General features: G+C 43.1%; 1 protein-coding gene across 5 annotated transcripts in view; it reads right to left on the reverse strand.

The window, feature by feature from the left end:
- The window catches only part of GLRB (glycine receptor beta), a 28,357-nt gene extending 12,741 nt beyond the window's left edge, over window positions 1-15,616 (reverse strand). For 4 of the 5 annotated variants that reach the window (XR_014012009.1, XR_014012010.1, XR_014012011.1 and 1 more), the window contains exons 1-6: window positions 15,342-15,616; window positions 12,402-12,557; window positions 2,715-2,821; window positions 1,547-1,614; window positions 1,151-1,380; window positions 277-359 (exon numbers count right to left, since the gene is read on the reverse strand). Coding sequence is in view for 1 of the 5 variants with exons in the window: in XM_081209405.1 (XP_081065531.1) it covers window positions 277-359; window positions 1,151-1,380; window positions 1,547-1,614; window positions 2,715-2,821; window positions 12,402-12,523 (610 nt within the window). In the remaining 4 variants the exon portion in view is untranslated. The remainder of the gene's footprint in view (window positions 1-276; window positions 360-1,150; window positions 1,381-1,546; window positions 1,615-2,714; window positions 2,822-12,401; window positions 12,558-15,341) is intronic. The other variant, XM_081209405.1, reaches the window with a different exon arrangement.
- Between the last annotated feature and the right edge of the window lie 217 nt (window positions 15,617-15,833).

Consider the following 15,833-nt stretch of genomic DNA (forward strand, 5'->3'; position numbering starts at 1 on the left):
AGATCAGGCCTATGGAGCACAATTATATGTACTTTAACTCAGACATAACTCCTACTGAGTTCAGTGGGACTTACTCCCAGGTACTTTGATGCATAGGATCAAAGTACCACAGCTATGGGTTGAATTATAAAAGACAGAGACCAATGAACATGATTTTTTGAAACCATTGTACAAGTCCACATTCAAACAGCATTGTGCACTGTGTATCCTTTCTTCAGTTTATATAGGCACAACAGGAAGCGGTAGCTATTTTTATGCACAATCTGATTTACATACAGCTCTCCAACTGCATCTTGCAACGCTGTGTATCCATAGGAAACAAGGCCAAGTCCAACGGGCAGGAAAGCGTAACGGATAATCTGGAAATATAAACCGAAAGCTTGTGAGCAATTCAAAGCAACCTTCAAGTTAAAAGGGGAGGTGGTGGCTGTTGTTTGCTTTCATGTTAGCAAATGTAGCAGATCAGTATGCAATGTATTCATATAACGATGCACTTATTTTTCTACTCTAGGGGAGTTTCATTGTAACATTTTCAGCACATTTTCAGCTTCATTACAGCATACAGCACAGAGACATGATCAGGCTCTCGTGGATTTATCTGTATAGTGTCCATGTGGAGTTGTGAATGTGAGAAATTGTCAGTGGAAGAGAATGATCCCTGTGCTTGTCTTAATCTTATGTTACACTGAATACAGGTATAAGCTGTCTCTACATTGTATGAAGGATTTGATGTTTTCTACAGTTCAGCTATTGTGTATGCAAGTATACAGACTACACTCGTTCAACGTTATAAAACTGCATGAATGCATAGCTCAATTATTTGCACACACAGGTACTCATTGTACACTTGTTGAATGTAACATGTGAACACCCTTCTAACTTCCCAAATCCAGTGGTTTATGTCCTCAGAAAGATTGCAGATAGCCATACCATTTCAGATCAACAGCCATTCTAACTCACAATTTTCAAGCAAGCATTCAGGCTCACTGACCATATAGTAGCTCCACTTTATTTCTCAAAAGTATCGTGTACGTCTTAATTTTATTTATTTATTTTTTTAAATCCCAAATCTGTGCCTCAGTTAATCAAGCAGTGACTTTCATTTGCTCAAAGTCTATAATAAAACTTTGCAGTTGAAAAGAAAAAGTACCTCATGCTGACCAGTACGTCTCCATTACGGAATATAAAGAGAAGAATGTTTTCTTGTGTGACGTCATGGAAGTTGGCATTTTTTTCATTTGCAAAGAACAGATCTGGCTTCCACAGACATTTAAACATGGTGGGATCTACAGTTAAAGAGTCAGACCCCTTCCAGTCAGTGGGTAGTTTAAGTCGAGGGTCATTCCATTTTTGTCTTAGGAAGATATTCACTCTGTAGTCCTATTGGAAACGTATTATAGAATGCATCAGACAGGCAAGAAAATGGCAACATACGAAGCCTAAATCTAGAATCACGTCTACACACTCTATTTTGGTTTCATGGAAAGTAGACTATAAATTATGTTAATAAACCCACAAGCAGATATCCAAGAAACAGCAGCCTTACCATAGTTGTCTCTTGTATTGATCCAAAACTGTTAATGAAAATGTTGACTGCTACATCAACTGGAATTCCTAAAAGAGAGAGAGAGAGAGAGAGAATAAGTCTCATAGTTTTCAAAAATAAAAATAAAAATAAACACTCTCTTCCCCACATTTAAAAAACCTTTATAACAAAAAGAATTGGGATAGTTCTGTTTCAAGACTCATGCAGTGGGTAGGGAGGCTGAGGAACTGGGAGAGAAAAAAGAAGATAGAGATATATTAATAGGGCTGCCAAAGTTGTTGAGCAATGTAGTGCTACTCAGAACAGACCCACTGAAATTAATGGACATCACTAACTTAGGCCTATAAATTTGAATTGGCCAACTTGAAATATAACTTAGTTGGATACAACCCCAGATGTACATGTAACAGCAAGGCAATAATCCCTGGTAAAGTAGCACATTTCAAATTTCACAACAGCATTAGGGAAATAAAAAAACATTTTTCAAATAGTGAAGCCAAAAAAAAAGGGTCACCTGATGTCACTGTGACATCATGTGATTGACAGGTGGGTATCACCACCCCCATGTCACAATCTGGCTCGGTAAGAGGAGAAATAAGGATCTGGTTCACTGCATCTACTTAACCACCTCTGCTCTACAATCCCCCTGATGCAGATGGGCTGAAATGAACCACCTTCCAAGGAGAAGGTTGCCTGTTGCCTCTCTGCCTGAGTCACGCATCTGGGCCTGGCCTCCTTCCAAACCAAGGACACAAAGGCAGCCTTCGGAGGCAGGTGAGATGAATAAGGCACAACCCCCCACAGGAGTTTTTAATAATGGAATTAATTTGGTTTTGAGTTTCTATTCTGATTCCATTTTGCCCATCACTTTACCTGATACTTCCTAGCCATTGCCCCGAGTTCTACTCAGAAGTATTCTCAGTAAGCATGCACAGGATTGTAGCCTAAGTGATTAATTGATTTTCTCTTTTAACTTCACAAGCCAGGCTAAGATTAAAGGGCTCAGTTACCTCTCTGTTTACTGTGGACTGGAATCTCATCAGTCCATTCCATAGGATTAAGGGAATAAAATGTAATTGGTTGTTGGTACACACACACACACACACACACACACACAATTTTTAAGTAGCTTCAACAGCTAAACTGAGGTTATTGTACATTAACCAACCTTTGAAATTTGGTCTTATCCTGGGATCGTAAGTAACCAGAAGTCTATTCAAGATGTTGCTTGTAGAATTTGCAGGCACCCTTGCAAGATCTTCAGCTGACTGCTGTCTGTTAAAAATAATGTACACTGTTTATTTGTGTTAGAATTAGACAGTTGATCTTAGTATATTTGATTCAAGCTCCAAAAATTAAACAAAAACAGTGCAGAAGATAAATTTGTAATGTATTTGAACGAAAGAGCCACACTTTTTCTGAAAAACCTGGATCTATTTTTTGTTTATTTTTTGTTTTGTTTTGGACCCCTGGACAGTTAAGTCCAGTCAAAGGTGACTATGCGGTTGCAGTGCTCATCTCGCTTTCAGGCCAAGGGAGACGGTGTTTGTCTAATACAGTGGTACCCCGGGTTAAGAACTTGATTCATTCTGCAGGTCTGTTCTTAACCTGAAACTGTTCTTAACCTGAAGCCCCACATTAGCTAATGGGGCCTCCTGCTGCCACCATGCTGCCGCCGCACGATTTCTGTTCTCATCCTGAAGCAAAGTTCTTAACCTGAGGTACTATTTCTGGGTTAGCGGAGTTTGTAACCTGAAGCGTCTGTAAGCTGAAGCACCCGTAACCCGAGGTACCACTGTATGCACATTGAAAGCTAAAAATGTAAAAATAAATAAATAATAACCCCCCCCCCCCGTTAACAGTAAAGCAGATGTGCCGATACAAAGTTCACACAAACCAGTCTTCCTTTCCTTTGGTTTTGAATCAGGCTCACCCAGACTATACAGAGTTGCCGTGATTCTCTGTATTCATAACAGGCATTTTAAAATGGTATCTGTCTTCTTCCATTTCTGTCTTCAAAATCAAAGTGATTAGAAACAAAAGTAGATGTAAATGTCTCTGTGAATGTCAAGCGCATATGTCACTGTGAGCAAAATGTCATCTGTCTTCATTATCCAGCAAAAGTTGGCAACCCCCTGGAAAAGCTGTAACAGCATGGTGCATGATCTCGCCCTGGGGTCCCCAATGTGGCACTCATGGTGTCCCTGACATTCTCAGACATCCCTTTGGTGTCCGCCAAGGGTCCCTGCCCCTCCTTGTTTTTTATATTTTAAAAGCAAACAAACTCAGCTTTTAGGGGGAGGGCTGTTGGGTTAGGGGGGACATTCTGAACATTGCCAATTTTTGAGGTTTTCAAATGAGCCCCATGACCCCAAACTATTGGGAGGGCTCTTACTTATCCATTATGCATATTGGTCAGGACATGCCCTATGAGATAAGGAGCACAGCCATGGTGAGCGCAGGGCATCACATAGTGTGTGGTTGAGATGTAAGGAGTTGCACATACAACTGGAGGTGGTAGGTCTCCAAACCATATTGTGGTGGCTTTGGGTAACTCTGGGAATGGGGTTGGGTTCATCAACATACACTGGCCCTCTGAACAATGTATACCTGCTTGACCCATTTATGGAAGTGCATTGAATGCAGGGTCTGAGTGTCTGGAGAGCTCTTGCTATTAATATGTTGGCATTGCTGTTTTCTAAAAACCTAGTTACAATTCCTAAGCTGTCCTTAGGTCATGGTGATCTTAAGATTTCATCCTTTCACAATGGCAAAGTGCAGCAAAAACTCCAATATGAAATGCACGCTTAAATAACATGCCTCAGTAACTGAGTCATGTTTTGTGCTCATAATCAGTTAAAGAGTTCGTTCATAAAATGCCAGGAAGTCAGGCATCGGAGGATGCTGGTGACGAAAAGGGTGCTCAGCCAACCAGCAAGCTAGCACCCGTGCGACCATTGTTGAAGCAGCAGAACGAGCACTTTGAAGGCACCCCAAATGCCAGTCAAATGCCCTCAAATGAAAATGGCAGGCATTCCCAATATTGTGAAGAAGCCTTAAGTTCAATACATACTGATGGGATATGTTGGGTTCAGTCAGTAGCAAAAAAAAAGGGGGGGGGCTTTAGCTTGGAGATCTTTTATAAGTTGACCAAATTATAACTGAAATGGCATACAGTAGATGTTCTAATAGGGGTTTTATGGCAAGGCTTAAATAACCATAACCTTCTACATAATAGTAAACTGTGAGGTTGGAATGCTGCCATGTGGCCAGAAGGCCTTAACACTGCAGCTCTGGAGTGGAAGCTTTCTCTGCTTGGGCCTCTCTGCTTATGCCAGGCTTACTCAACAACTGCCATGATGAAGCATCTGCTGTCAGCTCAGATGGCTAGAAGAAAAAGCTAAGAAAACCAGAAGTGGCAGGAACAGCTATCAGTGTGGCTGAGCCCACAGAGAAAGCTGATGCCCACAATTAGAGCCTCCTACGCATAAACAATACTGTATTGGAAACTCCTAGCCTGCCTCGTGAGAACCAAAAACGTTACAGCTATATCAACAGAGCATCTCTAACCTTAGTGCATCTCATAAAATGACATATGCCACCTTTAGGCATTAAACATGTGAAGGAGAGCTGTGGGAATGAATGCACTACCTTTTCTCCATTCCACATCACTGTTCCAGTTTCCCTCCAACTTGCAAATGGCACCTGTTTGCAATGGGGAACCTTCTGTATTTGTGCTGGGTTCCCAACACATTTTGGAACCCTGGAAAAATCAGGGTTCTAGAAGCCCTAGAAAATTAGGGTTCCAAAAACTGTAGAGAGCCTCCATGAGTACAGGAGGGCCACTTCTTTTCACATCTGCCGTCCAACTGCCATCCCAAGTCTGGGAAATGGTGGGAAATGTAATGGAAAGGAGGGGACATGAGCTAGTGCACTTGCGTCATGGACTGGTTGGACAAAGAGGAATGGTGGGAGGAACCGGCTGGGGAACCACCAGGGGCTCAGAGCCTGAGGAGTGGTGGGACAACAGTGAGTGGTCTGAAGGACAACAAGTATAAGTCTGGGAAGAGGCGGTGTTGGAAGCTGAAGAGGTCACAGGGCCTAGTGAGCTGGGAGAGTGTGGGGCAGAGAGAAGTCCACAATCAGATGCAGAAGTTGAAGCAGGAGAGTGGAAGGAGGGAGGCCAAAAGGTAGAGATGAGTCAGGCTAGTGAAGAGTCACGAGTCTCCCCCCCCCCTCCTGCTGCAAAAAGCTCCCCTTCCCCCATTCTCCCAGAACCAGAAGAGGCATGAAAAGAGCAGAGATGCTGGCTGCACAACACCACAGTCTCTGATTGCTTAGAGAAAGCCTGGAAAGAAGGAGATGGGGAATTTCTGTCTTGACAACGGATTTTTATGGAGTAAGACCACTGGGAATGAGCTACTCTGCTCATTAGGCCAGGAACTCAACCAAATCTGTAAAGATTGTAGTTTTGCTAATAAAGAGTTACCTCCTACTTTGAACTATGTGATTACTGACTGGCATGTTCCTGTGACAACCTGTCTCTTTAGGACACTTCTCACACGTTCCCTTAAAAACTAACCTGAATGCCTCATAAGGGCTGCAGGTATGATCATAAAGTCTAAAGACACAAGGCCATTAGAAAATAGAGGTGGGTAACCTTGCTCCCACTTGCTACGATTAATAATTTCCCCCAGAATGGTTCATTTTCTCACCTAATCCAAGGTTTATAAGTTACTCATCCACTCACCCAACTCCCCTAGATGCCACCCATTCACCCTGACCCCTACAATCCTCTTCCTTCTCTTCCAGCACAAATTACCTATTGGAGGCAATGGCATTTCACATAAGAATAACAAAGGCTGCCCTGGATAACTAAGTTGTGCTGAAAGAGAAAGGGAGGGGGCTGTGGGAATGGGGACAGGTAGGAGTGAGTGGTTATGGGGTGGGAGTGGTCTTCTCTCCCTTGAATTTTAATCTTGTATGGCCTCCAGCAAAACACCTTTTCCTGCTTCCTGGTAGTTCAGATTGGAGTACATTGTTTTAAAACCAGTACACAGTGAAACTTTGCATAGCTATTTGAAAAATGCACTACACATAGTAGCCATCCATGTAGAGGTTGTAGTTCCCATAAGGTCCAAAGCCCTGACTGACAGATAAGGTGCTTGTCCATCACCAGCAAAAGAATTGCTATGGATTGCCTGTGGCAGTGACTCTGTCCCCTCCGCTCATTCAGGCAGATTCAAGCAAGAAGCTAGCGATGACACAAGGCTAGCAGATAGGAAATCACATGGTAGCGAGCATATTCACAGAACAGGATAATGTATGGCAGTGATTAGGCAGCAAGTCATTGCTGAATACAGGCAAACAAAGCAACAAATATCTTCTCTGCCTTTCACTTTTCTCCTGAGAAGCAGGATCACAGCACTCCTTGATGCAGTGCTGCCTAATAGCAGCCACATGAATTCAAACAAATACTGTCATGGTAGATTGGATTCTTGTAGAAAAGCCTGCTCCAGCGGAGCCAATCTATGAATTCTATAGCTTGCTAGTTTTGCAAGCTAGACATGAGCAGCAACAATTCAGAGTTTTAAGCACTACAAATCCCATGCTGCTATGTAACACTGATGAAACACACCTGTGCGATCATAAATCTATTTAATTATATAATATATATATAAATGCCAGGAGAAATCTGTTCCCTTGTTTGTGATCTGTAGACTTACCCCTGTGGTACTTTCTATGGCTTATGCTACCATGGGGATCTTTCCCCCCTATGCTTCTCCAGTGCAGAAAACTCCTCAAACCCTTAGGCAAGCTGCTACTGCAGATTAAGGGCCCTTACTCCCAGTGTTAGCATGTCCCTGCCTACATCCAATGGAATCACTTGTTTCTGTTCAAAAAGTGAAATTTTATTAGGGTAGGCTAAGCTCCACTTCCCGCCAGCCCACATGTACAAAGACCAGGTACAAAGGAAGATTAAGTTGACACTAGGATAACACATTTTGCCCTACTTCAATTCAAATTCCACTGATAGCCAGAGACACAGCACAGGACAACACCTGCAGGAAGGGAGGGAAATCATTCTCCCCGTCTTTCTCGTTCTTCTCCTGGCCTATCTATCTGTTCTGTTTAGTGCTAACCCAGCTGGGCTATACTTCCACATTCTAACAGGAGGCATGAAAGGGCCTACAAGTAGCAGACAGCAGAAATTTGTGTTCCAGTCACTGTAGTGAAAGACGCTGGATCAGCATTTCTGATTAATGAGCTCATGCTTTTAATCTGTTACCAAACCATTAATCGACTAAACATCCAGATTAATTCAGTAATGCCTTCAGGTTCAGTAAAGAGGATTTTGTCTTTGGCTACATAGCCTGGAATTTAAAATAAAATGACTCTCTAATATTTATATTATTTTTTTAATCTCCTATAGATTATTAAAATGACTACTACTGCCTTTGCAATGCATACAGGCTTCCTCTTCTCCCCTCTCAGTCTAGATTTGAATGCATGAGGCCATGAGCCCAAATTGCTGTTCTGCAGACAGTAAGTCAAGTGTGTACAGAGGTATTTTGCTGTAGTGGTTAACATGTTGGACTATGACAGCAAAAATCAGTTACAAACTGGGATCTTACTTTTATGGACTGTTGTATATTATATGGTAATGCACATATTTCTGGTTTGTTCATCCCACAACAAATGACAAACATCTCTCCATACTATAGAACAGATACACCAGCCTCTTTTTCCAAATGTATCAGAAGAAACATGGAAACAGGAAATGTGGTTCATTCATGTTTCCTGTTTCTGTGGTTGTTAGGAACATACAGAAGCTCTCTTGCCAAGCTACCGTGTTTCACAGGGTTGAAGGTTAAACTACAGTCAAGGAAAATCACAAAACAGAATGCTTGCATCCATTACTGAAATACTGCAGCCTTTCACACTTCCTATTCTGGACAACACATTGAGTCTTAAGGCACTGAATCTTAACCCATCAGTGGGTACAGGACAAGGCCAGACAGCAAAGTGGGTGGGAGCAAATCAATACATACAAACACTCACCTTAACACATTTGCACGGATGCACACAGTTGCATGCACAAACACAAAGCTATTTCCCATGGAAGCAGAGTCATAGTTATTATTCTTAGTAACTCCAGTCGAGTGTCACCTTCCATTTTCCCAACACCCTTTATCTGTCCTGAATGTTCAAAAGGCAAACTCAGAACTTCCAGCATAAGAATGGAAATAATATCAATTCACAATGCAATATCTGCCTTACAGCTATTCAAGTCCACAAACTTCAAAACAGCATCCTGAAGATTGCAGGGATGCTCTGCATGTTTGCAAGGAATAGGAATCATAGAATTGTAGAGTTGGAAGGGACCATGAGGCTCATCTAGTCCAACCTCATCAATGCAGGAATCTTTTGCTCAACATGGGGCTCAAACCTATGACCCTGAGATTAAGAGCCTCAAGCTCTACCAACTGAGCTATCCCAGCACTACAAAGAGCCTACCTATTTGCTAGGATACTTTCTCCTCTGCTTTGATCTTCTTGCAAAAGATATTCCTTGTAGAAGTAGCTGCACTTGCATCATCAACATGAAAGTCCTTTTCAGTCTTAGCCCCTGGCCACAGGAACAGCTGATATGTGAGGTGGGGCATGAAAGGGCTAGAATGCAACACAGTTCTGGGGTGAATCTGCTTCATGGGCAGGAGGTTGCTCATCCCTGTCTTACATTATCAAACACTGGGCCTAACCTGTAGCATGGCATACCAGATTTCACCCAAAACTTGTATTAACTGCATATATCAGAAATATACACCCACTTTCTTGTAATAAGCAACAGGAACCATGGTACTCACTTAAGTCCTTGTGCATTACATTATGTAAACAGTATCCTAAGAGTTGTGGTGCTGGCAAATAAATACTTACAATGGGATTCCCCAATTACTGAACCAACGCTATGTTATAATTTATGCTGTCTTCCAGCAGTGGACATAGAAATAATGGCAGGCACAGAGCACTGATGAAAGTTTTGCATCCATTGTGGTTCAACCTAAGTCAATGGGACCCACTCTAATCTTTCTATTAAACAAAAGCAACATATACCAAAAGTGAATTTTGCATCAACCTATCTTACACAAGGAGTGGTTAAGCAAGCTTATACTTAAGCAGATAATACATGAAATACATTCCTTAAAAGGCAGAACCCCACAAAAAGATGAACTATACAATATCAATTTGATGACTCCTTTATGGTTATGCTATATAAAGTGCAACTGTTGAAACAAGCTGGCTGAGATCTAAACAGACAGAAGAAAAGCCTCTCAAACCAGTCAATAATTACATAACTAGAGCTAAACAGAAGCATGAGTAATCATGGCAAGAATTCTCCTATTTGGAAAATGGAAGAGCATTTCTAGTAAATATTTGCCTGCAATATAATAATTAACTTCTTTTCCCATGCAGATTCTCATCCCTGCAGTCCCATCTGTTGACTTCGTATTGCTACTAGCCAACTTAACACTAGAATATGGCACCTGGCTAACAGCCTGCCCTGAGGGAACAGCACTGATACATTTTGTAAAATACTGAATTTTACCTACACAGCACCCAGAACCCTACCAGCTCAAGAACACTTAATTATAAGCACTTGCCCAGAGATGTATTGCATTGCCAAATTGCCCACTGTAACACTCTGTCCTTAAGCAGACACATTATAAACCTGGACTGTACATAAATCTCTTGCAGTACACTAGCTAAATTATTGTAGCTACCTATAAAATGTTTGTGTCATGAAAATGTTCTCTGCACAGTACTTTCCAGAAATAGAAAACACCAACATCCTCCTTATAATTCATCTTCAGATCACTGAGCAATTGAGTGTTGTTTTATTTTTATTAGACAAGCTACTATTTTAAGTGTGGGGAAAACTTTCAAGCTACTTGAAAGAAAGGTGGAACATAAACATAACATTAAAAAAAGTTATGCAGAATGTTTCTTCAAGCCTATGTATTCATGACAAAATATAGGCAAAGATAGAGGCGGTTAATACTTAGTGTACTTTCTATTAAGCCGTGGTTGATAGAGAGAAGCACTTACCAAGTGATAATTTACCAAAGTGTGCATTTCTTAAGCAAGTTGTCTATATTCAAGTAGTGAGGAGAATCTTATTGCTGTCCGGCTGCCTCACATTTTGATTACTTCTCACTTCTTGGTTAGACCATGTAGAATCTGCATTGTAGTTCAGGGGTTAGAAAATGGCAGGCTGTGGACCAGGTCATCCTATTGGATCCAGGAGGTCATTTTGGGCAAGCCATACCCATCTGCCCAGGTAAGGGTGTGGTCAATAATGGGTTTTGTGGGCTAAGTACTTTGAACAACACTTCCCAAAAGCCTGATAATCAGAAGGTTGTCAGGCATCTGGGAAGCACACAGGGCTAACAAGCTCTTTGAACTATGGGGCAGATCAAGTTCTGGCTCACTTCCCCATCTCTGTTGCATACCAATGACTTACCAAGTTATTATATAGACTCAATAGTAGACAGCCACTTAATAAACAGTTGCCTCCTCCCTTCATGCTAGCAACCGAACAAGCCAAGATTCAGGACCTAACCATTGTTTCCTGTTACGTATGAACCCAGAAGCAATAGTTAAATAGCTTCAAAACTACCCAGGATACTGAGCCATATATTGTCTTGCTTTGAAGTCACTAAGCATAGTTTTGAGGTTTGGGGACAAGCTTGTTCAACTGCTCACACAATGGGCAGAGGAAAGCATCTGAAAAGGAGGTCTGGGAATATCATGGGTTTTTGGTTTAGAATTGCCTGTGAAAATATTCAGCATGTAAATTAACTGGAAACCAGGCACTCATTATCAAAGCTTTAATTGATCAATTCAAATCAACAAGGGTGTTGCTGATGTTCCACCCCCTCTTTGGATCTCACATCATCCTTGGTCTTTGGAGCACCTGTTTCCAAAAACCCATTTACCTATCCATGAGGTTTTCCCTGGTTCTGTTTACCCCTTTAACCTTCTTTTCCTCCACATTTTTCTATTTGTCCCATCTTCAAGCATTCAAATCCCAGCTTCTCAGCCCATTGCCTTCAACAATCTTTCCTTTGGGCCACTAGCCCTGTAAACATCAGCTGTACCGATCCCCTTCCCCTTTCCCACTTTCCAAGCCCACATTTCCTTGTCACTCCTTCTTGCCAACTTTTTATGGCTTCTTTATCCACAGGTCATGTGCTGAAGTTTCTTCCATGCAACCTGACCCTTTACTTCTCTCAAAAATGTTGAACCATCCATCAGTTTTCTATTACTGACATCCCTTTACATTGAGCACATAACATATCTATATACATACATGATTGATGGTTAAACCTTGTTGAGAAGCTGCTGGCAGTTTCAACTAACAAAACACCTGACTAGCTACTATTGGTCATGAATAAACGTAGCTCCCACAATTCCAACAATCTGATAATAAATAAATAAAATGAATACATTATTGTGCATTATAGTGTGAGTGGGCATCCACTCAACAGGGCTTCTTCATCCTCTCTTCCGCCTGCAATCCCTTTCGACATACACTTCCAAAAGCTGCTATGGAGGATTAGGGGGTCACAGATTGTGGGGGTGCACAGGGAGATGGACTGGGGGGAGGAGAAAAACTAGAGGTCCTGTGGCACAAGTGGATTTCCTTTGCACAAGTGGGTGGACATCACTGGATGTCACCCTTAGTGCATTAATATTGTTTATTTGAACTCTATCATTTCATAAGAAAACTATAAACGTGCACTTTATCGCACTGTCATTATACACAATTAAAAATATATATGTAAGGGACATACGAAGGGCAGAGATACTGCTTCTTTTTCCCTTTTCCTTTCTTTGAAGATTTCTCTTTGGAGTAGACTTCTTCAATGCATAAGAAGAAGAAAACAAACCCAAGAATCGCCAGGGAAAACTTCATTGTGGGGACTTTTAAGTCCAGAACAAAAGTTGACCTGTGATAAACAAGAGGAAAAAAAGTCATATATTGATGAAGTTGAATGTGAAAAATAGGAAAAACTTCCTACCAAGGAAGTAAATCATTGTAAACACTAAATCATTCCAATGACAAGCTACTTGACAAAGGCTGCAATGCTATTACTGCTTACTTTGGAGTAAGTCCCATTGAACTCAGGGCTTTTATTTCCGAATACCTAAGTATAGGATTGCCCTGATAATTTATGTGGATTTCTCATTAATTAGAAATGCTTGTGTGAATAATTTAGATAGATTTATTGGCTACAATCTAGAATAGTGTTGGGCATGCTTAAACCCAGTAAACTCACTCTGTCTTGGATCATGACCATTGTGTTCTAATAGAACATGCATTCATTATGAAAATTATTTGAGGGGGAAAGGCAAGTAAGAATAGGGAGAAATGACAAAGCTATGCGAATTGTGCATAGTGTGGAGAAAATAGGTAGGGATATCTTTTTCTCCCTCTTGTATATTACTAGAACCAGAAGTCATCCAATGAAGCTGAATGTTGAAAGATCTAGGACAGACAAAAGGATGTACTTCTTCACAGCATGCCTATTTAAACTGTGGAATTTGTTGCCGTAACATGTAGTGATGACAGTCAACTTGGATTCAGACAAATTCATGGAGGATATAGCTGTCAATGTCAATAAGGCTACTAATGATGGCTACTACCTCCAGCATCACAGGAAGTAGCTGGGGATCTTGATGGGCAGAGTGCTGTTTCACTCATGTCCTACTTCTGGGGGTCCATAGAGATATCATTGGCCTCTATGTGAACAAAATGCTGAACTAGATAGGTCTTTGGCCTGACTGAGCAGGATTATTCTTAGGTTCCTAAATGAGCAGCTGCCTAATAGTTGGTAATTTATACCTACAGACCTGGTGTTGATATGTTTGCAGAACAAACTTACATCTTCCAGAGGAAGCTACCTAAATGGAAATCCACCTAGATGAGCGTCCCAAGAACTAAAACTTACAATATGTATGCTGGCATACACATATTTATAACATTTCAACAAAAAAATACTTGCAATTATTGAGCAAATACAAGACATACAGATCCAGGCCTTGTCCATCCAACCCTTATTTTCACTACTAGTTCCATTAATATCAGTGGGAAGTTTTGGTAATGAGTGCTAATTAAGACATCCCACTGAACCATGTGTCTTTGCTAACAATGAATCACCTCTCTTATCATTAGTCTTGCATTTACTGCCCCATTCACAAAGTGAAACAAATTGCATGTGTTGCTTGCATCACTGAGAACATTTACTATCACACTATATATGCACAGCATCTTTCTTATTGAATATTTCTTATTGGCATAAAGAATAACAAACACATTTCCAACAGGGCTAAGTGTTCATGTTCAGTACCAAATACTGCTTGCCTGCTCCTAGCTGCACTGACTGAAGGAGGGAAAAAATCTCTGCATTTTATGATCTCCGCACTATATGGCGTGGGGGCGGGGGGGGGAGGGAATTGTCCGGGCTTCACTCTCTAGAGCAAGTGCCTGAATCTTATAACGGTGGCTGCATTTTTCTACATCTCCATTCATCTTTTTCTAGATGCAGCCACTTCCCCCCCCCTTAAAAGCAGAAAGATATTTATATCCCTTCAGTCACAGCAACAGAAGACATTCTTGTCTTCCTTCCAAGAGCAACAGAAGAAGCATCTCCTTATGCCCAGAGCAACAGCAGCCGGGGCTCCCAGCCAAATTGCAAGACATGGGACTTTCCATTCCCACAGCCAAGGTATGATCACAATGGCGGTTCTTCCCTGCCGCAGCACTGGGGGAAGCGGTGGTGGTGGTGCTTCCCCTGTCCCTCCAGTACCACAGTACCAGGTCTCCCAGCAACCCTTCCCCACCCTCCCTACCAGGGGACTTTTGTGACCTCTTCCCCCACTGTATTCTAAAGGTCAGCAGAAAGCACTGGAGCACTAAGAATTGTAAGCGGCAAAAGTCCAATGAAGAGGGAAAAGGCACAAAGCACATTTTCCACCAGAAGATGAGTCTTGAAAGCCAATTTGAAACCAGTCTGTGTTTTTCTTTGTCGTCTTCTAACAGTTGCCTATGCAACCTTGGCAACAGGTGTTCACACAAACCTCCAGCCTTGCAGGACCTTGCTTGCCCTCCCCACCCCCACATTTGAGCGACAAGGCCTCTGTGCACCATGGATCTCTGGCCAAAGCCAAAGCCACTTTCTTGCCTGCTTCACACACAAATCAAGATAGCGGTGCCTGGAGACCTCCCTAGATTTTACCCACTTCCATTGTCTCCAATTTCCAGGCAAAAGCAAAATATTCCCTCTTGGACCTACTGGAGTTTCCCGCCTCTACAGTCGAGTGCAGGCTCCCTGGCTGGCTCCTTCCTCAACCAGCACAGCGCCAAGGAGGCCCCCAGATACCTCCCCAACCTCGGGAAGGGCCGGCCATGCAGAATGAGCCACTAAGCGCAACAGCAACACCCCGCCAGGAGCTGCAAAGGTGCTGGCCGAGGTACTGAAAGAAGGAAGCAAGGCAGGAGCTGCTGCAGAGGGAGAGGGCGGCTTGGAGATGGCCACCTCTGCAGGGGGACGCAGCCAGGCAGGGCTCGACGCGCACGGAGCGCACAGAGCGCCCGTTGCCTTGGCACGGCCAATCGCCCGGCCTCTCCCCGCGGCCACCCGAAGCCTTGCCATTCCTCCAAGCGGGCGCGGATGAAGAATCCCCTCCGAAGCCCAGCGACGCGGCCCTTTCCGCCAACGTCCAGGACTTACCACAAGCCAGGGAAGAGAGAGAGAAAGAGAAAAAGAGAGAGACGGCCGGAATGCCACCGGCGCCCCGTCCACCCGCTGGATTACAGCCGGAGATGGCTGAGCAGCCTGCAGCGCGCCATCGCCCAGCCGAGGTCCTGCAGCCGGCTCGAGGGGGAAGCGATTGCTCGGCGGCCGCCTCGGCGCTACCAAAATGAACCCTGCATCAGAAAAGCGTCCATCTTGCTACTGAGCATGTGCACACTGCCCGAGGAGAGGCGGCCAGGGAGCATGTGCGGCCCCTTTGCACATGGGCAGTGGGGACGTGAAGCCTCGGAGAAGCTGCTGCCCTTGCTCGGCTGTGCCCTCACCCTCAGTCACCGCCTCGTTGGCTTGCAGTGCGGGGGAATGCGAGGGCTGTGGCAACGGGAAAGGGCTCTGCAAGCGCGCGTTCGCCCAGCCTTCTCGCCCCCTTTCTCCTGGAGCATCGGGGCTGCGGTGTAGGAATAATGGCAA

The sequence above is a fragment of the Podarcis bocagei genome, assembly GCF_964188305.1.
Source record: "Podarcis bocagei genome assembly, chromosome: 9".
NCBI lineage: Eukaryota > Metazoa > Chordata > Lepidosauria > Squamata > Lacertidae > Podarcis > Podarcis bocagei.